Source organism: Calonectris borealis, chromosome 1 (genome assembly GCF_964195595.1).
Source record: "Calonectris borealis chromosome 1, bCalBor7.hap1.2, whole genome shotgun sequence".
NCBI classification, from domain to species: domain Eukaryota; kingdom Metazoa; phylum Chordata; class Aves; order Procellariiformes; family Procellariidae; genus Calonectris; species Calonectris borealis.
The window spans coordinates 93,217,024-93,242,553 of NC_134312.1; the positions used below are offsets into that span (position 1 = coordinate 93,217,024).

A 25,530-nucleotide genomic window follows, 5' to 3' on the forward strand; every position below is an offset into this window, starting at 1 on the left:
CTAATTGACTGAAGGAAGAGGAACACTTGAACTTGCTCCAAAAGGAAGCACAAGCTCCAGCTTCCCCACATTCATTTACTTGCAGAGCTTGCCCAAACCTGCAAGTAGGCGTCAGCTTGCAGACAGGCAGTTTAGAGGAAGCAGAGTTAGGCCAGCACAAGTCAGCTGGAGGTATTGACCCTTCTGGCAGTTTGGATGCAGACCTTGGGCTCAGCTTAAACATGTCTGTCTTCTCCTCTATCTAGACGAACTGGCCCTTCCCAGCCATTATTTTCTTCAGCATGACTCATTCCGACTACAAGTCCATTGTATCCTTCAACACTGTCTATCCAGGCCCTGCAAAACACACTAGGGAGAACTCCATCAGAGCACCTACACCCCTTCTATACAGGCAATCCCTGCAGAGAAACAGATATACCATCAAATATCCCATTTTTGGTTTAAACCACACAAAGAATTTATCAGAACGTTCTTTATTTTTCTAGAATGTCATACGTTCTAATAGTCCAGTTTAGCTTAGGGCAAAGCTTAAGGCCAATAGAAAGAGCAAGAATCTCTTGAGAACAACCATCTGCCCCTCAGGTGATAATGGCACTAAGTTAGACTAGGTGCTTCAGAGACATGCACCAGAGAGCTCTGGTGGCAAAGCACAAAAAACAAATCAAGAGCTAGCTTCCTAAGCAAGCAGAGTGAGCAGGCTGCCTGACAGCCATCACTACAGTGTTACGTGTATCAGAGCAGTGAGATTTAAGTGCTTTTTAGTGAGTTACCAGGAAGGAGTAAGTGTTTGCAAAATGCATGGTGATGTGAGCACATAACTGAGAGCTCTACTTTCCAAGCCTCTCAGGAATAGAGGTTTTAGTTTAAAAGTTTCCCTGTACTCATTCCACAGAGCGAAGTCTGTTCAGCAATGAATGCAAACAGTGCCACAGAACAATGACAACTGCAGGTGCAAAGGAGGAAATGCTAGAGGCGTGATAGTGCTTCAACGTTTATTTTCCCCAAAGACACATAAAAAGAATTAAAACAGTTCTAAAAACCACAAACCTTTGTAATACTTCACAATACATACATACTAGCTGTGCTTCCTGCTCAGACTAACCAGCAGGGAGGTCTTTCATTCAGGCCTTTATGTCAGTAGGTGCATAAAGCTGTTTCATTTACTTCAGGTACAGAACAAGTGACAGGAGAAATGTAGAGTCATTCCAGTTTGGTTCAAGGCCAGGAAATTCTCCTGAGAGGGATGCTCTGCTGTTGACTGGAACTCATGTTCAACAGGTACTGCTCACATCGCATACAGATGTCTGCAGTCGGCCAGTCTGCCATGGTCCCTGTGTAACAGCACAGAGGCTGTGCTAGGCAACGGGGTTCCAAAACAACAGGTACACTGGAGTGGGAGAGGGAAAAAGAAAAGCAGGAAAGCTGACCCAGGTTTCTGTTAGAGGGCATGGTGCTCTTCCACCCTTCCCCCACACATGATCCAACACTGCTAAGCAATTTAGCTAAATGCATGAGTTCAACAGAGCAGTCAGCTCCAGTTAGGAAGGCTACTAAGCACCAGAACAGCTTCACTTACTGACACCTTCTCTCTATTGACAGTATGTCAGCCAAAGGGCTAATGGATATCTGTGGTTGATCCAAGGTTATGGCTGCATCCTTACACTAGGATTTTTTTTGCCATCCTGAAGTATGGCAGTAATGCAGTCACTGAGATCTCTGCAGCACCTGCATTATAAGACAGGCCAAACCACTGCCCCACGCAGTTAACTTCAGTAGTGAACACTACCCCTGATTTTTGGCAACTGAAGTACAAGCCTTTGAACCAGAAACTGCTGTGACTTTATTTTGGCTACATTGAAGAATGGTTTCGGAGAGAAAAGATACCTGTTCCCCCAGTAGAATATATAACTTATTTGGAAAGAAGAGAACAGATAATGTATCTTTCCAGTCCTAGATACTGCACTTATACCCACAAGGTCTGTCTTTTCCACCCAGAACTGTCAAAAGCTCTTTTTGAAATAGTTCCCTTTCTGGGAACAAAAAGGAAAGGGTGTCTGTATGTGTGTGGAGAGACTGAGAAACCATTTGTGGCATTACTCTTCAGTCAGTTATACCTGAGACCATTACCATATTTTACTTCTAGGTAGAAAGGGACTACTCCTGGGTTGTGGTGACAGACTGCCAGCTGTGGGGGATAGAATATAATGGGGTCTGGAAATTCTCATAGAAATGAAGCTGTTGCAAGGAACCTTCTATGTCTGGGCTAATATGGACACTTCTGAATCCATGTCAGAAACCTGAGAGCTAAAAAGCAAAATGGATTTCAGAGCACCTACATGTCTTCCCTTTTGGCCATCTAAAATCCACAATATTTCCAGAGAAATGTAGACTAGTTAGACCAGTGCCTGAACCAGTCATTCAGCATAACATTCAGCTGACCAGCATAATACTACATACTGCTGTCTGCATGTTTGTAGACTTGCATATACAAGTAACTGGTAATATCTTTCAAGGTAAAACCAGAACATCCCTGTCCCAGCTTACCCAAAACAGTCCCAGTGCTCTATTTCATGCAGCAACTCTGAGCTCTTCTGCTCTTGAGTAGCTGGGTTCTCCTCTCTGGAGAGTCTCAAAAGTTTTAGGAAGCAAAGTGGGAGATGTACACACGTTCTGAAGGGCATGGACATCTAGAATCACAACACAAGTCACCTGAGTTCTCAGGGAAACACATCCTCCTTCTTAGCAGGAAAATTTGTATGGCATGCAATTGATTTATTGGTGCACTTAGAAGATAGACATTAATGCAGTGAACTTTCTGACCCTTGTATAAATAGAGCACAGAGTAATTCCAACCACTTTACACAGGATGAAAGAAAGAGGAACCAGCGTTGTTTTAGCTGAGGTTGACAGATGTCAGTGGCAACCTGGCTGCTTTTGCACCTTGTAATATTTTCTTAGAGACAAGCTAGAGGGTAGATTTGAGGTATGAGTGGGATGAAGGAAAGCTTCCTATGACTAGGTGAGGTGCAGGGAAAACAGAAAATGTAAAAAACCCCATATGTTGTTGTAAAGACTAGACTTGCCTTGATGCAGCAGTCAGAGCAGACAACACTAAGAGAAAAAAATTCCCAGCATTATCATTTGAGTAAAGCTCAGCAGATGCCAATATTCCAGCTAAGGGTGACTTTTGCAAGTAAGTCTTAATTTGTGATTGTGGCACAATCACTTGATGGCAAAGCGAGCAAGCTTAGAACTCCCCTATTCAGTTTGCCAGCCCTCCTATTTATCCTAGTTTAAATCATCTGAAATGTGTCAGCATCCATAGCTTGAAGACTTTATCTGCAAATGCCCATTATTTTTCACCCAGCGCTACCATCAGACAGTTACTCAATTCCCAGTGGTTGTTTACTTGTTGCTTGTAATCAATTCAGTGCTTCACCACTGCTTCAAATAGATTTAAGTGAGCCTTAATGAGCCTGAAGTTCCTCTTTTCCTCTCCCATGAACAGAAAACCTCTGACAAATAAGTGGATACAAGAAGGTCCAACTTCTTTCCCAGTCACAGGGGCTGGAGTTCACTTTTTCAGTCCTCAGCAGAAGATTCTGGTGAAGAGCCTCTCCCAGAACCTGCTTAAACCCTTGACTGAAGTTAAATCCAACCTTTAGAGCAAAATGCAGAGAGTGATCTCTCAGAGAAATTGAATCTAATACTTGCAGAGTAAATTTGGCTATTGCTACCTTAATACTAAGAGCTAAAATTGAGATACCACTTCAGAGGCAAGTTTTTCCACATCCTCGGCAGCTGTAGACACTTCAGCCTGGCTTGTGCAGTAAGGCAAAACTGAAGGGCTCAGCAACCTGTTTGTATCCAGTACTACAACTGTTTGAATACTGAGTATTTTCAGCACTGTTCTTTCACTCTTTTCTCCCTCCTCATTCAATCCTTTTGTACCAGCTCACCTGCTGCAGAGGTAACAGCTGTAAGGCCACTTAAGAAACATCTGCTTATGGCAGCTGAAACAGATCTGTGGAAAGGAAAGTTACTTGTGAATGCAAATGGGAAATATCTTTGTACCAACAGTATCCACTGCCTGCCAAAGAGCAAGCACACAAACCAACCTTCTAAAGGCTTTAGATCCACATACAATAACAGAGGTCCAATAAAGGATAGCAAAGACACAGGAATTAAAAGCTAAAAAGGCAAAAAAAGTCTTACTTGTAAGGCCAGTGTTTTTATGATGCAGAGGTTCGGGGCAGCTGGCAGACAACAGGAGTTTAAAAAAAGGCTCTTGAGCAAACAATAGCTGTATTGTGCAAGAGTGTAACAGTAGCTAGTTAAGAGAGAGGGAAGAAGAGAGACATTCTTTGAGGTAGACTGCAGCAATCCCAAAGAGATTAAGTCAGGGCAAATTTGAATCCAATCCTGAAGCAAAAAATGAGTCATAAGGAAGCTGATGAGTCGCTTGAACTTTATAAAAAAGAACACATTCATACACAGCTGGCAGTCAAAAGTGATATTATCTTGAGAAACAGAGCTTGAGAAAGCTAAAAAAACTTCAGCAGCAAGAACACAAAGGGGGTATGAGAGCCATTTTAGAATAGGCAGAGAGCAGGCAAGTTAAAGCAGGGTTGGTAAGTAAGGTGAGAAGAAAACAAGGATTGAGTCTCAGGAGCATCAGACAGATTGTGGAAGCAGCACAGCTGTGCTAGTAGAACCCTTTGGCTCTGTCTATACTACTAAGTAAGTGAGGGCAAGAAGCTGACCCCTAAGCCAAGTAGCATGGACTTCCTCACATCTGTGTTGCAAAGGGCTTGTAGCCACGACATCTGCTCTAGAGGGGCTGGTTGCAACACCCCTTCTAAAGGAGGTTCGGTGAATAAGCCAGCAGTTAAGTAGAGTGGACAGCCAAGAGTCCTGTGCTGCAGGTCATTCCCTGTCCCCCTCATCTCCCCAACCTTTGCGTCCACTCAGCAAGGTGGTTTGAGTCAGCACAACTCAGGTGTGGGAGCCTGAGTTAAGAGCTTTTGTTTCACAGTTTAGCAGTACCAAATCCCAATTAATTACTTTGTGATTTCAGAGCTGGCCAACAGTCATGGCAGTCAGCTCTCCTAGCGTGGAAATAACAGACAAGAAGTATCAAGCAAAGGCTGGGTTACTTTCTAGGCAACTTACCCAGCTTAAGCTTGATTAGAAGCCATCACCACACAAGTGTTAAAAGATTTTTTTACAGCCTAGGGCCTCGGATCAGCTGTAGAACAGAATAAGTTGAGGCAGAGAGCGCCTCAGCAGTTCAGCACTGAGGGCTATGAAGCCAGCCAGCTTTTGAAAAGGCAAGGACAGCACAAAGAAAAGGAAACATACCTTTGCTCTTGGAAAGACACCATCACTACCTCCTTGGAAGAAGCCTTGCCCTTCCAGCACCATCATTGCATATCTAGTTCCAATCAGCTCAGCAATGGTTGGTGATGGCCACTTGGTAGGAAAGGAACAGTCCTATTGAAAGACAGAAGTTAAGCATCGGACAAAGTTGAAGGAAGCAGATATTTGGGAGGTCATCCTCAAAACCGGGTCCCAAAAGGCTCAGGAGCATTTGTACCCAAAACTCAGTTTTGCCAGTGATGGGGAGTATCAGTTGACTCTTTGACGATACTAGCAGAGAAACTACTACAGGGGTTTTAGTGGTTGCTATAGTTTTCAAGCAGCTTCCTGACACCTCATTAGGGAAGCAGGTCCCTCGGTCACCACAGTAGTTAATACCGCCTCCAGAGCCAGTCTCTGAGGAATTCTACCCTTTGATACAGACCACAGCACAGATGGCACCCTGGCCCCTCCTAGGTACAGGATCCCTTTCCACAGCACAACACTCTCTTGCCTTCTCTTTCCCAAGATCCACTGGCCCCACACAAACAGCAGCTATGGTCTGGTGGTCGACCAGGAGAGACAACAGTGCTTTTATGCCCAGGTGGGGAGCCCAATCCACCTGCATCCCCCTCCACGCTGCTGAACAGAGTGATCACACAGAGTTATGGTCAGTTTAGAGACTTGCTGGGGGTGGGGCAGGGAGGGATGCAGAAGGAAAGAAGGGGGCGAGGGCACAGCACACCTTGTCAGGGCAGAACAGGGCGAGGCCATGATTCAGAATGTTGCACAAAACCCAGCATTGCTCCCACAACAGTCATTCAGAGCCTGATGACTTCAGTACCGCATACATTTAAGTCACTGATGCTGTGCTATCTACATTTTGTCAACAACTTGTTCCCTTTACCGCAGCTTAAAGGGAGTATGTGAACGTATCAGAATCTAGAAAGAATGAGGGGAGATGGAGAAAGCAGGACGGTCCCACTGCCAACTAAAGTCTGCTTGAAGAAGCCTTGACGAACACTTTCAAGCAATGCAGTGGTATTTTTCTCTTCTTGTATGAGGAACAACTTCATTTCATATCATTCAAACTTGGAAGCCTCCACAAGGACACTACAGCATCCAGTCTTCTCTTAAACTGTCTCCAAGGAGAGAATAATATCCCAACTTAAGATCAGTATACAATATGGCCTAAGATAAAAACCACAGAACATGCTTATTGCTTGCACGAGGATCAAGGTGCAAGCTCTGGTCTTTACCAGGTGCATCAGACCAGGCTTGCTAGCTGACATGCCGCACTTACGAGTTCCTTGCTTTGAAGGCTTCTCTCTAAAGATTTGGACCTTCCTCTGTAAGGAGGCAGCTGCTGTTGGCCAGCATTCAGGAAACCATTAGGTTTAATGTCTCCTAGTGTGGGTGCACTCATGGGAGGATATGTGCAATTTGCAGTAAGACCTGGATAGGATGAGAGAGTTTTAGGGTGCAGAAAACCAATTGGCAGCCTCTAAGTATTCACCCCAAAAGCTGAACGCTCAAGAGCGCTACACTGCCTTCTGAAGGTAGCAATGCTTCCATCTCTCCCCCTCAACCCCCATCAGCTCAGATCACAAAAGCAGAGGTTACAGTAATTATGCTTGTCAGTAGGCAGTGATGAGGCTTCATTAGCACCACTTAGTTTAATAAAATCAAGTGGTGCACTTTCTACTCGAACATTCAAAACACTCATTTAGCTTTTACTGTGAATTCCAGTTAGGCCTCTGGGGACTTGCTATCATTGTTTTGAAGCTGCAGGAGCTATACAAGCTTCAGTCAACTGCAGAGGAATGGTTTTCTAAGGGCGCCTCCCCAGACTCATTACTTAGTGTTGGAGCTTCTCCTGTAAAGTGTCTTCAGGTGATCAGAGAGAAAGTGTACAGCGAGCCCAACCTAAGGCTTTGGGAACCCAGCAGGCCACTGACCATACTTTGTCACCTGCTTTAGAAGTGCAGCTAGAAGTACACTGACCTGTGCTGGTGCAGGATACTACTGATGACCTGGTTGAGGCAAGCCAGGTGCTGGAAGGCAGCTTAGGAGTGGCTTCCTGTAGACCAGAGGACAGGATGTTCTTTAGCTGCATACAAGAGACACCAAGTCCACTTCCTCAGAAGTGCTGCTGCTAAACAAAACCCAGGATACCCAGGACTAACCAGAAATGTTCAAGGCTCAGCCTTGAAAAGTGGAGCAGAGAGAGAAATCAATGTGGTACATTTAGCAACTTTATATTCCAAGACATAATAGCAAGTTAAATCCCCCCGCAATTAGAAAGCTCCAACCAAGCTAGTGAAATTTCAAATTCATCTCTCACACAAGTTCAATGCAGATACTAGTCCTAAATTTTCATCTGTTCAGGAACCAATGCCACAAAATCCTCCCTATACAACTCTCAGAATACATTGGAACCATTTCCTTGGCTCCAGCTCACATGTAGCAACACTGGAGAATAGTTCAAGAGACTGTGCCCTGCTAACCCAACTCAAACCCAATGTTGTATCTCAACAGCTTCTCTAGAAAAGCAGAAAACAAATCTGATTATATTAGTCTCCATATGAAGGTCCTTCCAGTTTAGCAGTAATACATCACCCACAGGGTTCTCAAATGCTGAACATTCCTACAAGTAGCACACACTTGTGCAAATATAGCTAAGATTTTCTGCTTTTATTAATTCGTATCCGTTTTCCTCAGTTAAGCAACTGCATTTCAGACAGAAATGTTTACAGAAAACAGATTCCTGTTTGTATGCCAGCGCATCTGTGCTAGACATGATGTGTTAGGGCTTAAGTTCTGTTCCACAGAATTTCTGAGTATGCTCAGACTGAATCCCAGAACCAAGCAGTCAAGCTTTTCATGCTCAAGCCAGGAGCTAAAGAACCCAAAGACTATGTATCATGGTTTATTGAAAAATGGTGCTCCCAAAATTGCTCCACAGGCAGAATAGTGGGAATTCACCAGTGAAGTTGCTTCCTGAAAATAAATCATGACGTTTTCCTTCCACAAGCTCACGTACCACGTGAAATGCAAATACATCAATAGATCTAGCACCAAATGCCTCACTGTGAGGTAAGGGTGGGAATAGTTCTGTCCCGTATTTGCCAAACTCCTATGCATATTAAAAATTCTGCAAGATCTAGTTTTAAGAGACCAGAGCAGACCTTGGTTCTACAGGCTGCAGTCATGCCACAAAAAGAAGGGTTTAAATATGGTGTGAGCATCTGTAGAGGAAAGGGCTTCAGTACACCTAACAGTACCACATTTGTTCACTTTTGAGAGACAAGATTGCCCACACTAGGATTTGAACCTGACGTTCCAAGCTACGTGTGTAGCCTCTCCAGAGTCCTTTCATTTAAAGCCTTACCTGAACTCCTGGTCCCAGCTGCTGTGTTGTAGCGTTGACAATTTTAAACTCGGTACTGGCATCTTGGAGAGTTAAGAAACTATCACTTGGAGATTTCAAGGCAATATTTGGTGTCACAAGCATTTCTGCAGAGGAGAGGGGAAACAAAAAACCCCCTACACACAGACAAGATAAGATATTGTGCTGTGACAAGAAAGTGACAAATTTGCTACCCACACATCAGAATTTGAGATTTGGCTAGACTTTGTCCTGGTAGTTACATAATCTTTTCGTTTTAGGTGATAGTCAAAATCCTGTTCTCTCACTTAGTGGACAGACAAATTTGAACATACATAAAAAAGGGGTAAGTTGAAACATCTTTTGAGTCTTAATAAGTCACAAACAGATTTTCTAGAAAGAACTATTCTTATGCATACCATCTCTATCACACAAAATTTGCATTCCCACCTCCCTTGCATTATACACGCTATGGAAAGGATAAGCGGGCTTTCATTTCATTATTTTTAGTCAACGCTGACTTCACTTGCATGCTTGATAGGTCACTTTGTAGCAGGTACCTTTGGGGCTGCTCCCATTTTTCCTTACTGCTGATGACGGAAGCTTCTGTGGTCGTTTTATTTCTGCCATGAGCTGTTCATGCCAGCTGGATTCCCGTGGCACACACTCTTTCAGCTTCCTCTCCAGCACCTGCAGGCAAAGCATAGCACCAGAAAGAGCCAGTGGACAGAGCAAGGAAACCAGTGGTGACCGAACTACTCCTTCAGCAATGGCACTGTTTTACAAGTGTCTCCCACTCAAGAGGGCACTGGGCCCTGCACACAAAAGACACGTGAGAGAACCTTTAGATAATGCATACTAGAATACTTTAGCAACTCTCAAATTTGAAACTGAGAACTCCAGGAGTACTTTCAGGACCACAAAATGTTCCAAATGGAAGAAGCAGCGGAGAAAGTAGGGAGATTGCTCATCTTTTTCCTATGAAGATGTCACCTCCCATTTTCCTAACCCCATGTTTTGGCAGGAGGGTCTGCCCAAAAGTTAAGTATGGTTAATATATCCCCCTCCCAAATCCAAACTAGCAGCTAAGACATTAGCTGTATATTCCTGGAAACTGTCCTGTGAACTCCAGAATCATCTTGTTTTGCTATCATTAGATGCAGCACCAGGTCACCTACAGGCTTTAGATGAGGCTTGGGAGCAGCTACATCAACTTCGGGGGTCCCGTGTTTTTGCTCGATGATCACCTGAAAAAGCAGAAATGATGCTTAAGCAATAGTTCTTTCTCTACTCCTGGTACACCCTCCCATTCAGTGGCACAGTGAATGACTCACGTCAGGATTTGGGAATGGGGGAGGTGAGGAAGGCATAACAAAACTGAGTTGGGAAGTGTAGAATGATGAGGTTTACTTACGTGGGTTTTTGGTAGAGACAGATTTGCCTGTGGCAAACTAGAGGCAATCAGAACTGCTGCACAGCCCTTTGAGGCTTGCACAAGAAGCATAGAGCCTTCTAGCCCCAGCAGCTCACAAACTGCTCTGAGAAGCCACTGGAAAACGTTGTACTCAGATTTTAATGTCAGGAGTGATCCTCACAAGCACCATGGCCACATCACATTCATCAGTGAGAACTCAGCTCCAGGGAGGAGCGTAATTGAATGGGCTAACAAGACTGTAACAAGAACTGCAGCAGCAGGCAGCTGTATGCATAAGCTAGAGTCCCAGAGACTGGCTTAGAGCCCTACATAAACTAGGAACAACAGCAAGATAGAATTGCAGGGCAGGTATTCACGTGAGGCAGACAGTCTCCCTCATCAAGACCTGTGCTTACTGCATAGGGGAGAACTGACAAAAAAAATCAAGTTGCACATGCATGTCTTTAGCTGCCTTGTTCACTTATTCTTACTTTGAGGCTATGCCATTTACTCTCCTTGTGTGTACAACTTCAGAACACGAGGGAGTGCAGGTAGAACAACACTACAGCTTCCCACACTCGCTGTGCTTTCATTCATTTGCAAATTAGACCACTGCTTGCTAGAGAGAAGCTTTAAAATAGCTTTGCAGATGGGGAAATACTCGTTTAAGAGCCTTCACAAAGACCTGAGCAGTAGCACTCTATGCTTTCTTCTAGCATTTCTGACTACTGCTTTTCAAACATGTTTGTGCTTCTTGTCAACCACAGAAAAAAATTAAAAAAAAAAAAAGAAAGAAAAAAAATAAAAATCAAGACCCAGTTCATCCTGCCCCCTTGAGTTACAGTTCTGTACTGCACAGTGCGTTGATACACAGTACATCAAGGAACACAAATAGTTATGATGTTTTGTCTCCTTTCCACTACTATTAATTTATATATCAATCAAGATATCATCTCCAGAGAAATCTCATAGCCCTATCTGAAGGCTGGAGCCACGGTCAAGACAAGCAAGAACTGGGTTTTTATAGAGGTGCATGGTTTATCTGAGGCTTTTAAACCCCCTGCACTCTAGCAGCACTAACAAGGAGAGAAAAGCTGATGTCTAGTGTGGTATGCAAAGTTTTCACTTTTCAAAATATCTCTCTTTATTACAAGTAGAGTTGTGTCTCATCTTCTGCCAAGACGTCTGTTTGCAAAGCACGCCAATGCCACAAAGCCTTATGCCAATGTTTTAGATCTGCTCATCATTCCCAGCTCAAGCTGCAGCAAGCGAACAGCATCACAAACCTTTAGAGACACCCCAGACATTTTTGTATCTGGTCGTTTTCACCAACCATCCACATTGTTGGAAGCCCCTACCACTTGAGTCAGCACAGGAGCTGCCTCTGGAAGGGGCTCAGCTTTTTCTACCCCGACTAAACTCCTGCAGTAGCTCGTGTACACTGCCTAGAGGCCTCTGCCTGAGGCTGAGCAAAGGACTCGCTCAAAAGTACTTTTGCACTTGCACACATTCCACAACATCCGGGAAGGCAAGGAAACTGGTAAGAGATGCCAGGCACAGCTCAGCTCCAGGAGCCTGGGAGGACACAAGTGTCCAAGGTGGAAACCATAAGCAGGCAAAGGTCTGTTTTATGAAACTGTTGTGTGCAAGGCAGCATAATTGCCCCAGGGAAGGGAGTGGCTGACCCCTGGAGGGAGAAAAAGTTTACCATCCAGCTTCACGAAAGCGTGGCTACCCCGACTTAAAAAGTTACTGGAAGTGAAGCACTTGGGTGGACAAACAGGGTGATCTAATGTTGAGCTGAAGCTGAGAGGGAGACCCAGACACTTCTGGACTTGGAAGTACCTTTGAGAAAGACAGGCTTTTGGAGAAGAGGTCTCAACAAATTCTATTTGGAAATGAGGTAGACCAGGTAGTTTCAAAGTTGTCCATTGACTCTAGTCACTCACCTTCCGAAGGGTGTACCTCTTGTGCTGAATATCATCCAAAAGTAATTCATAGGGAGAGCGGATACATTCTTTTGGAGGCGTGTGACGCTGTGGTCGCTCAGTGGCCTTGCACAGCCTCACACCATTCTGCAGTTCACGGATGACATTGGGCCACAGGGATGCCTCGGAGAAACCAGTGAGGGCCAAGTCAACAGCTGGCTAGAATGCACAGAGCAGCATCCCCTCCCTCCATGTAATAGGGCACACTTAGCAACTGAAGTAATTCAGAAACACAGAAGTGTGTCCTTAACACCCCCTTCAACTCAATTCCAGATCAGGACACAGTCCCAGAGCAGAGAATTGCTTTTCTTTGCAGAAGTTAATTTACAACGAGGGATCTGCGAGCTGGCTCGCCAGGCTTATTTCCAAATTTTGTCATTAACTTTATGAACATACTTCAGCAAAATATATGAACATACTTCTGCTGCCAGGTAGCTAGACCCATTTTCTTGAAAACCTACTTCCTGCAAGTGCTCCAGGTGCCAGAGTTTTTTCATATCATTGGGTCCTAGGAAACTCTGGGAATGAAATCCCAAATCTTACCATTAAAATCCTCTGAACTTTCAGAAACCAAGGGTTGAAAGGCTCACAGACAAAAGAGGAAGACAAAGGGAAAGGGATTTCATACTTTAACCTTCACAGCAGCATATGTTAGCAGTTTCAGCCTGGAGACACAAGCTGATAACTCTGACATCTGCTCGTCCTGTTCCTGTATTAATATCTGAGGATGCTCAGGCATGCAGTATAACCCAACAAAGGTTAAAGACAGGGAAAAAAAAAAATCAACTCAATAGCATGTTTAGACAACATTGTAATGGAAGTGCTAAGTCAACAGCTTATCTGGATCCCAACGGCAAATTGAGTAAGAACAAGTGATTGTATTATAAACAGTGAAAGGGAAGCAAAACATTTTAGAAAACTGCCTCAGAACAAAGTTTGACTTAGACTCCTCTCCCTTTTCAACTTACAGTATGAAGCATCTTCTCTCAACTTATCCCTTCAGATATCTTGGTATAATATCAGAAGAGTCTTATGCAAGCTCTGACTGATGGCTGCCTTCAAGGAGACGGATTTTTTGTTGGATTGTTTTAGCCTGGCTTTGGTACAGTCATACCTCAACTCCAGAGAACTAGAACTGTCAAGGAGTGACCATACACTAGCCGTATCTCCTAGGCTATACTTATTATTGTGTAGGAGAACACACACAGGTCTCTGGGCAAACTGATCAGTATTAGAGACCTTTGAAATAGCTTATCCTGAGCTGTTTGCACTTTCTAGAGTTGTATTTCTCATAGTGACAGAACTTGACTGAAAGATATGACCTGAAGAGAGACTTCTGTACTGTAATACTGCCACATTAATTTCAGGACAAGAATTGCCTTCAGCTGGCCATTTCAGAGCAACTCGTACACCCAAAACATTTTTCAGATGTAGGTGACATCACTATCACTCATACTTCTCTTTCCCTACTGACTGGATCATACAGTTATTCTACTTGGGCCATCCCATGTATTGTCAAATGCCACATAAACTTCCCACACCTGTGCAATGCAACACAAAATGCTACAACTCTCCAAACCCACTGCATTCAGTTCAACAGATGAGCAGTAAGACAGCTGTGTTCCTAAGAGATCTCACTGCTTAGATTTCAAGGTGAAGATTGGCTTGTGACATGTACGGATAAGCTCTGCTGAAACTGTACAACCCTGCACGCTATCAGGCTGTGGTCTGTTTCAGAAGGCCTGTTTCATAGCAGTCAACATGAAAAAGTGTGGTCCATAGAGAGCATTAGCTGCTTGGCACCACTCAAGGCATCAGCTCTAGTCTGTGGGATCCCAGTGAAGTTGGCATCCTGGTTATTTTAAACTCAAGAGTTTGTCAGAGCGATGCAATCAACTGGTGCTTAGGGACTTGGAAACTAGAGGCAGAGGATTTGCAACAGACATCCTGCTTTTGGAATTCCTGTCTCCTGAAGGAGCAGAGGCCAAATACACTGGCCTTCAGGCCACACGGCAAAGCCCATGTATTTATTCATGTATTCCCTGCAGAAAAGAGCTATAGCAGTTGATGAGTTTGTGGTTTGAGATAGCTTGCCAGTTTATTTTAATAGATCACAAAACTGAGAATATGCCCAAACACACATTTCACAAACATTTTCATACGAATAGTTTGAGCACGCTTCAAAGCAAGTGCTATTTAGACAAAGGAAGCGAGTCCACAAGTCTCTCGGGGCTTGCCGTTTGTCTCCACAGACTCCAGACTACAGTGCATTTGTTTATGCTGGGCAGAGCTCCAGCCAGAAGAGCTATTTGTTTCTGATTGAGCCCTGACAGTGTAGGGCCTTGAAAAGAATAGAATAAGTTGCTTTCTCTGCCCCAAACATACAGTCCAAGATCTATGGAAGGACAGAATGGAAAGATAAGAAAGGCAGTGAGCAGAAGATAGGAGCTACATCTCCAGCCTCACCCTCCTTCACCCCTTTGAGCTGCTGGAGCTGCACAACCAGAAAGATGGACAGAACTACTGGCCTTCTGTCTCCTCCAGCCCTGAACCAGCACAGACCCCACATAATAAGAGTGAACGAATCCACCCTAGTACTACCACCAGCTGAACTTTTTTCTGGGAGTTTTCAGTCCAGCTACAAGAAAGGCACAGATTGCTTTTGGCAAGTGTCAGTTCCTGCCTAGAGCTGGAGTTTGGGGCTCATTTGCAGGAAGAAATAGCCTGAGTAAGTGCTTGTGGACACTTACTCCAAAGACTGCCTCCAACTTCATTTTCAGAAGTGGTTGAAGTTGAACCACAAAGTGCAGAATAAATGTCCACATGAGGTTAACACACAAAATAGTTTAACTTCAAGTTCACTCCCCAGCTTGTTTTGCAGACAAGTCTTTAACTACTTAAGCTCTTGAACAACTTAAGAAGTCTTGTTTGTGTTCAAGCTCTACTTTTCATAGAAGCGTCAATGGAAAGCCTCAGAGAGCCAAGGTAGACAAAAAACCCCAACCTCCCCCATAATGAAGGAATTCAATCCCTTACCCAGTGTTTTTCCTTCTTCTGAAGGGGATTTTCCACCAAATGTTCCACATCCATTTTTCTCAGACTCTGAGAAGCAAACACATGAGGTCATTACCTTGCACTGTTCAGTGATTTCCTATCTATCCAGTATAAATTACCAATGTTAATCTGACAAGCCTAGAAGCCCCAAACACTCAAACTTTCAAAACCTACAAGAAATTACTAATATGGTGCACAGACAGTAGCCTTTCACATTGTGAAAATATACCTTCAGCTAGGTACTCCATTTCTAGTGCAATGGGAAGGTTACTTTAGAACTAGGTGAGTGTGTGAAGGTAGAGGGAATAGCAGCTAAGGGGTGATCCCAAATGTACCTCTTTGGAGGTCTGGATGATGGTCACAAGCTTCTGAAGTTCCATATATTCAGTAAACAGGCTCCTACAGGTCATTTCATAATGGCTGGTAGCCTCAGAAGGCCTGGACAAGTGCTCCTCACAGGCCTGAAAGAAGTGCAGCTATTTAAGAGAGATCTTGAAATGAAAAAACATGGTAGGATGGAATAAAGCAAGATTCAGTTTTCTCAATCCATGTTTAAAAAGCATCTTCCTCACAGCCCCTTTGTATCTTTTTTTTTTTCTATTGCAGATGCAGAGGAACAAAGCAGCAAAATGTCCAATGTACAATAATGTAAGTAGCTGTGTAATTCTTATATCTTGTTGTCCATAAGGTGTGGTTTGAAATAAGTACCTGGAAGGGGAAGCCTCCAGTGCAGACAAAGCACAAAAAACAGAGCAGGTGGAGCCACTTGCCCAGTTCTTTTCCCCTGCCCTGATCAGACTGAGGGATGGGAAGTTTCTCATACCTTTAAATTATGGTTGAGAGGAAAGTATTTGTTTGAGTTGAGACATTCAAATCCCAGCTCTTGCAGAAACTGAATACTATGGACGAGTGACTTTTTTCAATATCCATAGTCTTCTAGGTATCAAATTTGGAGACTACGTACAGAAGGACTTCGTAGACACAGCTGTGCGAGAGCCATGCTCAGTCTTCCTTCTTAATTCTTTTCCATAGGCACCTGCATCCACCTAAGATGGTTTTGCCTTTTCCCTTTGATGGGAAAGCCACATGCTCCCTCTATGTCCTCCAACAAGCTACCCAGCTTTTTCCCAAAAATGGTCTTGCCCCTTGGTTAACAGCATTGTTCCAGCAACTCCTCTAAAGCTGCTATATTTACTAAGTGGGAAGAAGGAAACCTTGAAAACATCCTGCAGGGTGACTGCTGGTTTCATTGCCTCATCATCCAGTTTCAACATGAGGCACAGCAGTTTCTCCAAAGGTTCACTCAGTTCTCGCTCCACTTGGCTGTCGATTCCCCAGTCCAGGGCTTCATAGATCACCACTCCCAAGTACTCCAGCAGCTGCAGACAGAGACCAAGGAAGCAGTGCACGACAAAGCATTGTGGAGAACTTCACAGCTCTCACTTCCTAGCCATGAGTGTACCCTCCACTGCCCCTCAGGGCTAAGCACATCTCTCGGGATGAGAAGGGCCCAAAAGGCAGCTAGATACTCATCGGGTAGCCTGAGATACTCCCTAAATAAGCTGGTTTAAGATTTTTAAATAGCCTTATCTAGCACCTCTAAGTTATCTGTTATTAAGATAAAAAGACTGTGGGGTATTCCGCAGCAGACAGTATCTGCGCACATTTTTTCCCTGTCCCATTGTCTTACTTGAGTTCAGTCCTAGCATTTTGTTTCACTTTCCACATTGCAGGGGACAGTGTCACTCTCACAGGGCACAGCAAATTTAAGCACCTTGGTAGTTTCCGAAGACGTCTGCATCTCCTGAGCTGGCCTTCTATTACAGCAGGATTATATCTGCACACATAACGAAGGTGAAGACACAGACTTACCTTGTCCTCTGACTGCTGAATGCTGCCAACATCTGAAAGAGAAAAAAGAGGGGAGGAGGAGAAAGATAACTGCATAGGCATTGATAGACAGCTTTTAGAATCCCTGTCAAGAGAGAGAAACAGGAAGAATTCTTGGTAATAAGGAAACAAACCCCTCTGACTAAGGTCAGTCCCACCTGGGGAAAGTAGGCCTATATTTGGGGACTCCTGGAAAGCAACACAGGATACTCTTCTTGTTGTGAGCGTTAGACCCAAACTAACTGCTGCTGGGTACTTTTTTTGTTTGCTAATAGATATCTAACCACAAGGAAGGCACTGGATCTTTGTCTTCATTCTTTATTACCTTGTCCCTGAAGAGTTAGCCTAGCATTGACCTCTGCAACATGTGGTGCATAAGACAAGCTTGTTGCCGCTCGCTAGCTACACATAGTGACAAAAAAGGGAAACTGTCAATCATAGATCTGGTCATGAGAGTTACTATAACAGAGGAACCATACATTGGAATATGAACAGATCGGAACATATAACAGAGCCTCAGACTATTTATTTCAAATAACATCAGTGGTAATAAACTTTCATCCCAGCTATTCCCTAGAACCAAATGACTCGCTAGAGCACTACTAGAAAAATTAGTAGGCCATACTCCTGTATTACCACTCATCTACAGTCTTTTCAAATGAAGTACAGGCAGCAGAACAGCTTCATGACAACATATAGAGAGAGGAAAGGGGGAAAAAAAAAAAAGCAGGAGGAAAAAAAAAATTCCCCACTTTGTCCCCACATTTCTAGGAACAGCCCTTGGCCTCCACAGCTACCTATGCTCTTACCAGACTTGTGGTACACCTTGAAGGAAGCAGTACCATCAGCATGGATAAAGATGCTTCCAGGACCTTTTATGAATACAGAATGGAGTGGTGGGCACAGCCCCTGAGCCAACTGCTCCATTTTACAGCAACACTGAAAGCAGACAGCCCAAGCTTGCTCCTCGCTTATAGGATGTTCAAAACACCTCAGAATCTCGGCTAGAGAGACCTTTGTGATCCTCTGCTCACACCGTGGAGACTCCATTTTCACCTTTACCTCTCATCTCCACTCAGCCTAGGAAGCTTAACACCCCCCTTTCCAGGACAGGCAAGTGCTCATAGCAGCCTTTTATCAGTTCTGCCTCCTGGTTTACTCTCACCTCCCTTCCCTACAGGTGCAATCATTAATGCCAATTTTGCTCTATCTTTTTAAAGGGACACCACTTTAATCTGTGTTTGTATGAGACTCCTTGAAAGAAAACAGAAAACATACAACAAAATGGAATCTAAAGAGAAGATAAGACTGTACAAAAGTCATGCTCAATTTAAGTCCATTGTTACTAACAAACATTAATTGGAATACCAACGTTGGCAGGTAAGAAAAAGAGTACATTCAGCTTCAGGCAGAGAGGGAAGGAGGCAGAAAATAACGTCTTATACTCAAGGGAGAAGAACTCACAGCAGACCACAAAAATTCAATCCATTTGATGGCAAACTATTCTGGGAGCACTATTACAGCAATCAACTCCACAGGGCACCCGCATCCACCACAGGCTCCACTCGTGCCTGGCCTTGACCCTTTGGCCCTGCCACAGTAAATCCCAACAGCTGGGGCTGGGAGCAACGCATTCAGGGACCAGGCAGGCAGGTGGGCAGCAGGGCCCTTCCTTGTTTGAAACGCTGATATGAGTTGCTACTGCTGTGAAGTTAGTTACCCAGCTTTTTTTGCACTTTGGGCTCTGTGTGCGTGTGACAGTCGGGAGGGGACAGTCGCATGGCTCGTGACAGGGGTCATCCCCTCAAGAACTCTGTTGCTGCCGCAGTGCCTGCAGTGCATCGCGGGGCACCTCAGCTGCTGCTGCTCCGGCTCTGAACAGCCCACGCTCCCGAGGCAGACACTGAAGAACTGTGAGGTTTAAAAAGCATGAATAATACTCGTAATTTATATTTCTTTCCCTTCTCACTCATGACATTTTGGGAATGCAGTCAGGCAGGCAGCGGGCCTTGGAAGGGTGTCCAGGCCAGCGTGCCCTAGCGTCACCAGACCATGTGGTGGGCGCTCACGGGCAACACGCCCTGCCGCGGCCGGGGGGCTCAGGGCTGGGCGGTCTTTTCTGGGCTGCCCCGTGGCCTTTACCCGGCCCCAGGCATCACCCTGGCGCTTGGCCGGGCCCCTGAGAGGGGCTTTCCACTCCGCCTGCAGCGCAGGGGGCCTGCCGGGCCGCGGCGCCGGGATGTGCTCCCAGGCTCGGCCCTGGCGGGCGGGAGGCACGGAGCTCCGCGCGGCCACGGGTGGCTGGGGAAGCCCGGGAGCTTCCCTTCCGCGGCTCTAGGGTGCCAGGCACCCAGCAGCGCCCGAGGTACGCTGTGCGGGGAGGGGGTGAAGGCACAGCAGGCACTGGGGACACCAGCAGCGAGACCCAGGGCGAGCAGCCCCGCCGCCGCCTGCTCGCTCGCCCGCCCGCCCGCCTCCACCGGGCCTGGCGGCTGGAGGCCCAGCCCGGGGAGCGGCCCGCCCCCCACCGGGGTGACTTGGTCCGGCCCGGGCGCCCCCCCTTCCGGCCCACCAACATGGTGCCGCCCGCGTTCGGCCTCCCTCCTACCCTACGCAGCGCCGCCCCCACAACCGGGGAAGATGGCGGCGCCCGAGGCGGCGTGGAACCGGCTGGACGTGCCGTGGCCCGCCAGCAGCGCGACGGTGGCCCTGGCGGCCGAACACCCTGCAGGTTCCCGGCGCCGGGCCGTGCGGCCGGGACGGGGCGGGCTGGGGCGCGGCGCGGCGCGGGCCCGAGGAGGGCTGGGAGGCGTTTTAAGCCGCTCCCGGGCGCCGTGCGGGACGCCGGCGTTCGTGGCAGTTGCCAGTCGGTGCTCACCGGCCGCGGGAGGCGGGACCGTTGGGGGACGCGTGGCCCGGCTGGGGCGCGCGGGGGGCCCTTGGGGCACGGCGGGCGCTGAGGCGGTGCCTGGCTCCCGCCCGCAGTGAGGTGGCTGCCCGCGCTGCGGCGGCGGTGCGACATCGCCGGTAAGCGGCTGTCGGGGACAGGCCTGGCCGTCGAGGGACGCGTCCTGCGGGCCGTGCTCTACGTCTACCACAGCAGGTTGCTCCGGCACCGGTCCTACCTGGCCCTGCAGCAGGTGAGGAGCAGCCCCGGCTGGTCGGCAGGTACTCGGCAGCTCGTCGCTGCACCCCGGCCCCCAGTCACCAGTCCCTGAAAGGCCTTTGGAGTAGTGTCTGGAGCATCGTGCACAAAGTATTTTGGAGCAGGTGCATTTTTGTCGTCTTTAAGCCTCCTCACAGTGTAGTTCAGTGGGTTTCCTGGCTCTGTGTGGCCAGTGCAGCTTCTGCTTTCCAGCCCTGTGGAACCAATACTCAGTCTCTTACACTCTGAGGCCTGAAGTAGGTACAATTTGGATATACGAGTAATACAAGGATTTCATTTTCAATTAATTTTAATAATAGGAGGGGGGAAGAATAATCCTAGGTTACTCTATTAGGCACTTTCTGTTTTAAGATGAAAAGTGAACTTCTTACCAGTTTTCCAGTAAAGGGATTGTCAGTATCTTCAAATAACTGTTTTGAAATAGAACAGGAATCGTCTTACCTTCTTGATTTGTTTATGCATTTTCATTCTTGAAAGCCAATACCAAAGGCCATTGCATACAGCAGGGGAAGCCATGCAGCACCAATTAACAATGGCCTACTCCAGCCCTTCACTTAATTCCTTATTCACAGTAATGTGACAAAGGGATCTTTTTCATCATAGTGCAGTATAGGAACATACCAGAACATTCCATCACACAAACCTGCAATTTATGCTGTTAAACTGATAAGGGGAAGGCATCACTTAATATAGTGACAGTTCTTGGACCAAGGCACTCCCATCTCTCAAAATACCTGTCAAAGGAGTTTTCTTTTTTTCTAGGTAGAACAATGCTTGAAGCGCCTATGGAAAATGAACTTGGTGGGCTGCATTGAAACCCTGGCAGGACTAATTCCCAAGTAAGTGTCATATAGCGTGTTATACTATCCATTAACTCAGTCTGCAGAGCTAAAGGGGGGGAATGCTAGATCATAACCATCTCCTCGTCCTTGTATCAACACAGGAGAAGTACATCCCAAGCCCATGCAGAGTGCTTAGTTCCCAGCCAGCCTATGTTGGAAACAGTGGCTCTGAAGGTATTGGGAGGCTGCAAGCTCCTACTACGTCTACTGGACTGTTGCTGTAAAGCTTTTCTGTATCCTTTTTTTCACCATGAAAACATTCTTACAGTTCACCAGCAGCACCTCATGAGACCAAAACTAGGTCTGCTGTAAGCCCTGTATTGCTGATGGACTCAACTATGCCATTCAGATGTGCAACTTGAAGTTTCTTTGATAGCCAAACATGATATTTTCAAGTTATTATGTAGGAACCTCAGGCTGTTGGCTGGCTGCTGTTCCGGCCTTGGGCAACCCAAAGTTTGCATACTTGTCTCCCAGATTATCCAGGATATTGCCTTGTGAATTGCCTCTAGTTGGTGTGTTCAGCAAGTCTCATTACATGCTGTTTATTTTTTATCCTTAACTGGTGTAATCTTCAGCTTGTCCGTTAAACATCTCTGCTCGGAAGAATTCATACTTTTGAACACTGTGGCTTCGGGGTTGTTGAGCCGGCTATGGTTTGTGTACTCAAAAGTCTGTCTTGTTTGTTGTCTGTCTGTTTGACGTGCCTGTCAGGGAGAAGGGCTTGTAATTAGGCCTTGCTGCTGACTGAGCATTATTCAGTTGGGAGGAGGAGGAGGGGGGTCCCTCTATCCTTTTGGACTTGATTCTAGCACCTGAAGAGTCGTATAAATGGAGAGAGACTTCTTACATGCTGTTATAGAAGGCTTTGTTCTTGGTTCATAGCAAACTTTATGTAGCACTAATAAAATCATAGTGTTAATGCCAGCCTGCCACAAACACAAACATCAAGCACTCTGCAGCAAGCAGTAAGTCCTGCCTCATGCTGAAATGGAAAGGCTGGGATAAAGTTGTTCTATAATATGTTTTCCAAGGAAATCAGTGTTCTGGTCTATCTCAGTACGAGAAAGTCACTGCTGTCTGTAGCTTTAGGAGTAACAGCAATGTGTAGAAGAACTCAGTAAAATGTTCTTTGGCACAAGAAATCTGTCTCCCCAGTAAATGTAGAGCATCAGTGGTAGCACCATTGTCCTGAGTTGGTACAGGTTGCTTTTCGGGGGAGACCTCATGTCAAATGATGTGGATGTGACCTGAGAACCTGGTGAGTCTCAGGTGTGGCACTCAGCAAAGCTCTAGGGAAGCAGACAGGCTCCTTATCAGGGACTTACTGGTCAAGTCACTTCTACATTCTGATCTTGAACAGTTCCTTAAAGCTCAGACTAAAATTAAGGAAAGCGTGGTGGCGGAGTGTAAAAAGATAAGCTTGTATTGAGTGGGAATAGAGAAAGGGCAGCTTGGAATCTCTTCCATCAGCTCTTCCGCTTGAGCTGAAGGTAGTTGTTCAGTGAGCACCAGGTTTTGCTAGAGGAGACTCCATACCTTTCTGTCTTCTCTCTTTAGGATTCAGTACAGGTGTGTATTGCACAGCCTCATGTCCTTGTATGCCATGTTGTCAACATCGCTTCATCTGGTGTCTGAGACCCAACAGATGCCTTATATCAAGGGGTTTACCTTCCCTTCTGATATCAGTAACTTCCTTGGAGTTAATATTTCTTCTGAGGTGAAGAAGCAAAAGGCTAGAATGCTTACAACAAAAAAACCTACCAGCTGGCTGAAGAAGCTCTTCCCAACAATGCCAGAGGCAGTGTCAGAGGTTGGGAAAAAGAGAAATTTTGCGACCTGCATGAGTGCTGTGAAAAACCGTAGCATCCCATGCCCCATGGACGTCGGAGAGCCAGTTCTGGTGACCAGAGCCAGCAGAGGTAAAGCCTTGTGTCACAGTGCTACTGGTTTCTGACATCTCAGAGACTGACCGCAACTTCTGTCCAACAGAGCCAAGCACATCTACCACCCACAGAGTGCAGTTCTAGTACAAACTCCCCTCTCCTGTCCTTGGAGGAGGACGAGAATGCTGCATGTGCCCTTGCCTTTATAAAGAAAGGTGTGGATAATGTCAGTATTGTGAGGTTTTTTTGGTTTTTTTTTGTTTAAACATGATACAGCCTGGAGAGAAGCAAGTAATGAACACAGTATACGGGTCCTGTAAATAGTTATTTGTATTTTCCTGCTTCTGCATCGATGGGGCCCAAGGATAGTGAGGGAAGCTAAGAGCACTCTCTGCAGTCCATACAAGAGTGGATAAGGTTGTAAGTACAGGATGCGATGCTGGTTCTGGGCTGTGCCCAAGCCTGCCCCTGCAGTCAGGGCTATGGCCAGTGACTGCAGGCATCCAGGTGTTTGCGTGAAGCTTTTACCCATTAAGTTCTCCTTTGCAGCCATCTGTAAATCTCTGCATCCTCTTCATCCCTTGCCTGCTGCCATGCCAGATGAGTGTAGTCCCCTTGAGTTTGCTGGAAATGTTGAGTACAGGTGTAAGCCTGCTGAGATGGCAGGAGATCGGAGAGCTCAGCAGGGCAAAGCATTGCAGTGTTTCTGTACGAAGACTTAAAACTGTCTTTACTTCACAATGAGGACTCTCCTCTCTCTTTGTAGGGAAGCACCTGGGGTTTGATGTGAAGAGCTTACTTAGACCATCCAGACCTCCAACACGAGAGGTTTGTATGGTACCGTTTTACGCTTTTTTTTTAAAAAAAAACTTAAAGACCCTAACACTCAAAACATGGTATCACTGATTGAAAATGTCCCCTTTCCCTGCCTTATTTTTGCCTAACAACCCACTTTATCATGGAAGCTTTGCACTGAAAATCACTACTAATTTCTGCTTAGGACTTTGAGCATTTGTTGGTATGTCAAGTGAAATGACCAGAGAGCAGGTCAGTAGTAGGCAGGAATATAAATTCTAATTATCTGCCTCTTTTTGTATTCCACAAAACAAGACTGCTCTTCCACTTTCTCCTTAGGAAATAAGGAATGTTCTCACAAAAACCTCAGTGCTCTGCTCCTCTCCAGCAGAGAGGATCAGGCATGTCATATTTTTAAAAGACTAATTATTTCTGTTATTGTTTCAGGGTATAAGCATTGCATCAACACCTTTTAAAACAAAGTCGGCATCACTTTCCTCTCATATAGCAAAATCGCAGGACACTGGATCTCTTGTACAGATGGTCCAAACAGCTTCGTCATTTGGGGAACTGTCAGAGGCACTCAGAAAAGTTATTCTGTGGTGCAAAGGCAACAAATTCAAATCGGAAGCTTATTTTCTGCGTAACAAGTTGTTGAAAAGCAACCGGCTGCACCACGTGGAGGCTCAAGGATGCAGGTAATTTTGCATGGGTGTGGGATTTCTGGATTTGACACTTTACATTGCAGTATTATGTATTTTGCTACAGTGTAGAGAAACACAGAGTTCTAACCCATTCTTTTTAAACTCAGTTGGGATCACTAGTTCCGGTTACTGGACGCTCTGACGTGAACATTCTATTTAGCATCAGTCATTTGTGAAAGGATTTAAAAGGCTAACAAATGCACAAATATTTAAGAGGGAGGATGAAAATGCAACTTAAATCATGTGCATGTTTAATAGTAACTATTATGATGCAATGGGTATTGTCTTTCTTGAGAATGCCCTGGTTAGTATTGTACAAGGTGCTGTTGTATCTCCTTGGTATGACAAGGAAAATGGTAGAGAAGGCTAGTAACTAAACCTCTCCAAACCCCAAATGAAGTAACACTTTAGCAGCTGATAAAGTTATGTTTTGTGCACCTTCCACCCCTTAAGCTTGAAGAAAAAACTGTGCTGCGTCAAAACATCCGTCCGTAAATACCTCCTATACGGATCACAAAACGCACGCTGCCCAAAGCAGTATCTCAGGGCACGGTTCTGTCGAAGGAGGATGAAATCATCCGCACGCTTGAAGAGAACTCTGAAGATTGTTCGGCAAAAACCTTCTGAGCTTTTTGGGGTCTGTGAGAACAGTGCATCACTCATCCTCCCAGCTTACCAGGATGGGCCTCCGAGCCGGGAAGAATGTTCCAATGCTGATACAGGCTGTGTCAAACTAAGCACAGCAGGGACCCCTAAAGAGCCGCTGCTGGAAGGAAGTCCTGGCCCTGTGTGGAAAGAAGCTACTGAGAACATGGATATTGATTCTATTTTTGCAGCAATGGGTGTCTGAACCTGGACTTGCAAGGAGGAAAGGGGTCAAGTAATTCCAATTTTTTTTTTTTTTTAAGTAAAACCTTCAGAACCCTAATGATGTCTTGATAACTCACACCCTGAATTCTGCTAAGAAAGTAGCAACTATTTTATTATGTTTTTATTAAACAGCTTCTTTTTTTTTTTTTTTTAATGGAAAGGTGTTCCAAACACT

At 45.6% G+C, this 25,530-nt stretch overlaps 2 protein-coding genes across 3 annotated transcripts; one reads left to right on the plus strand and one right to left on the minus strand.

Moving 5' to 3' along the window:
• Positions 1-982: 982 nt before the first annotated feature.
• On the minus strand, positions 983-18,999 carry LOC142090000 (protein spire homolog 1-like). The gene is made up of 16 exons (XM_075167193.1): positions 17,902-18,999; positions 17,075-17,106; positions 16,417-16,581; positions 15,538-15,663; positions 15,185-15,250; positions 12,110-12,271; positions 9,925-9,993; positions 9,307-9,436; positions 8,750-8,874; positions 7,363-7,438; positions 6,662-6,813; positions 5,362-5,493; positions 3,960-4,024; positions 3,084-3,111; positions 2,545-2,687; positions 983-1,387 (listed from the first exon to the last, which is right to left on the minus strand). Exons 1-16 carry the CDS (start codon positions 18,140-18,142, stop codon positions 1,216-1,218), a joined length of 1,884 nt encoding a protein of 627 aa, XP_075023294.1. The 5' UTR covers positions 18,143-18,999; the 3' UTR covers positions 983-1,215.
• Positions 19,000-19,669: 670 nt separating this feature from the next.
• On the plus strand, positions 19,670-25,473 carry RMP64 (ribonuclease MRP subunit p64). 2 transcript variants are annotated; one of them, XM_075167207.1, is made up of 9 exons: positions 19,670-19,823; positions 20,078-20,232; positions 21,021-21,097; positions 21,202-21,333; positions 21,679-21,756; positions 22,661-23,022; positions 23,753-23,814; positions 24,229-24,479; positions 24,939-25,473. In XM_075167207.1, the coding sequence occupies exons 1-9, from the start codon at positions 19,733-19,735 to the stop codon at positions 25,333-25,335; spliced, it is 1,605 nt and encodes a 534-aa protein (XP_075023308.1). In that variant the 5' UTR covers positions 19,670-19,732; the 3' UTR covers positions 25,336-25,473. The 2 variants fall into 2 exon arrangements, with proteins under 2 accessions (XP_075023308.1, XP_075023315.1); XM_075167214.1 differs by lacking the exons at positions 19,670-19,823; positions 20,078-20,232 and adding an exon at positions 20,259-20,362.
• The last annotated feature ends 57 nt before the right edge of the window (positions 25,474-25,530 follow it).

Excerpts from the sequence above, each read along its gene's own strand:
- LOC142090000 (XM_075167193.1), bottom strand. The coding sequence starts at position 18,142 with ATGGAGTCTCCACGGTGTGAGCAGAGGATCACAAAGGTCTCTCTAGCC. Across the intron at positions 8,875-9,306 it reads AAATGGGAGCAGCCCCAAAG|AAATGCTTGTGACACCAAAT; the intron begins GTACCTGCTACA and ends TCTCCTCTGCAG. Across the intron at positions 2,688-3,083 it reads GCTCTGACTGCTGCATCAAG|ATGTCCATGCCCTTCAGAAC; the intron begins GCAAGTCTAGTC and ends TTGTGATTCTAG.
- RMP64 (XM_075167207.1), top strand. The coding sequence starts at position 19,733 with ATGGCGGCGCCCGAGGCGGCGTGGAACCGGCTGGACGTGCCGTGGCCC. Across the intron at positions 21,334-21,678 it reads TGTTGCTGTAAAGCTTTTCT|CTTGTCCGTTAAACATCTCT; the intron begins GTATCCTTTTTT and ends TGTAATCTTCAG. Across the intron at positions 23,023-23,752 it reads GGTGACCAGAGCCAGCAGAG|GGAAGCACCTGGGGTTTGAT; the intron begins GTAAAGCCTTGT and ends CTCTCTTTGTAG.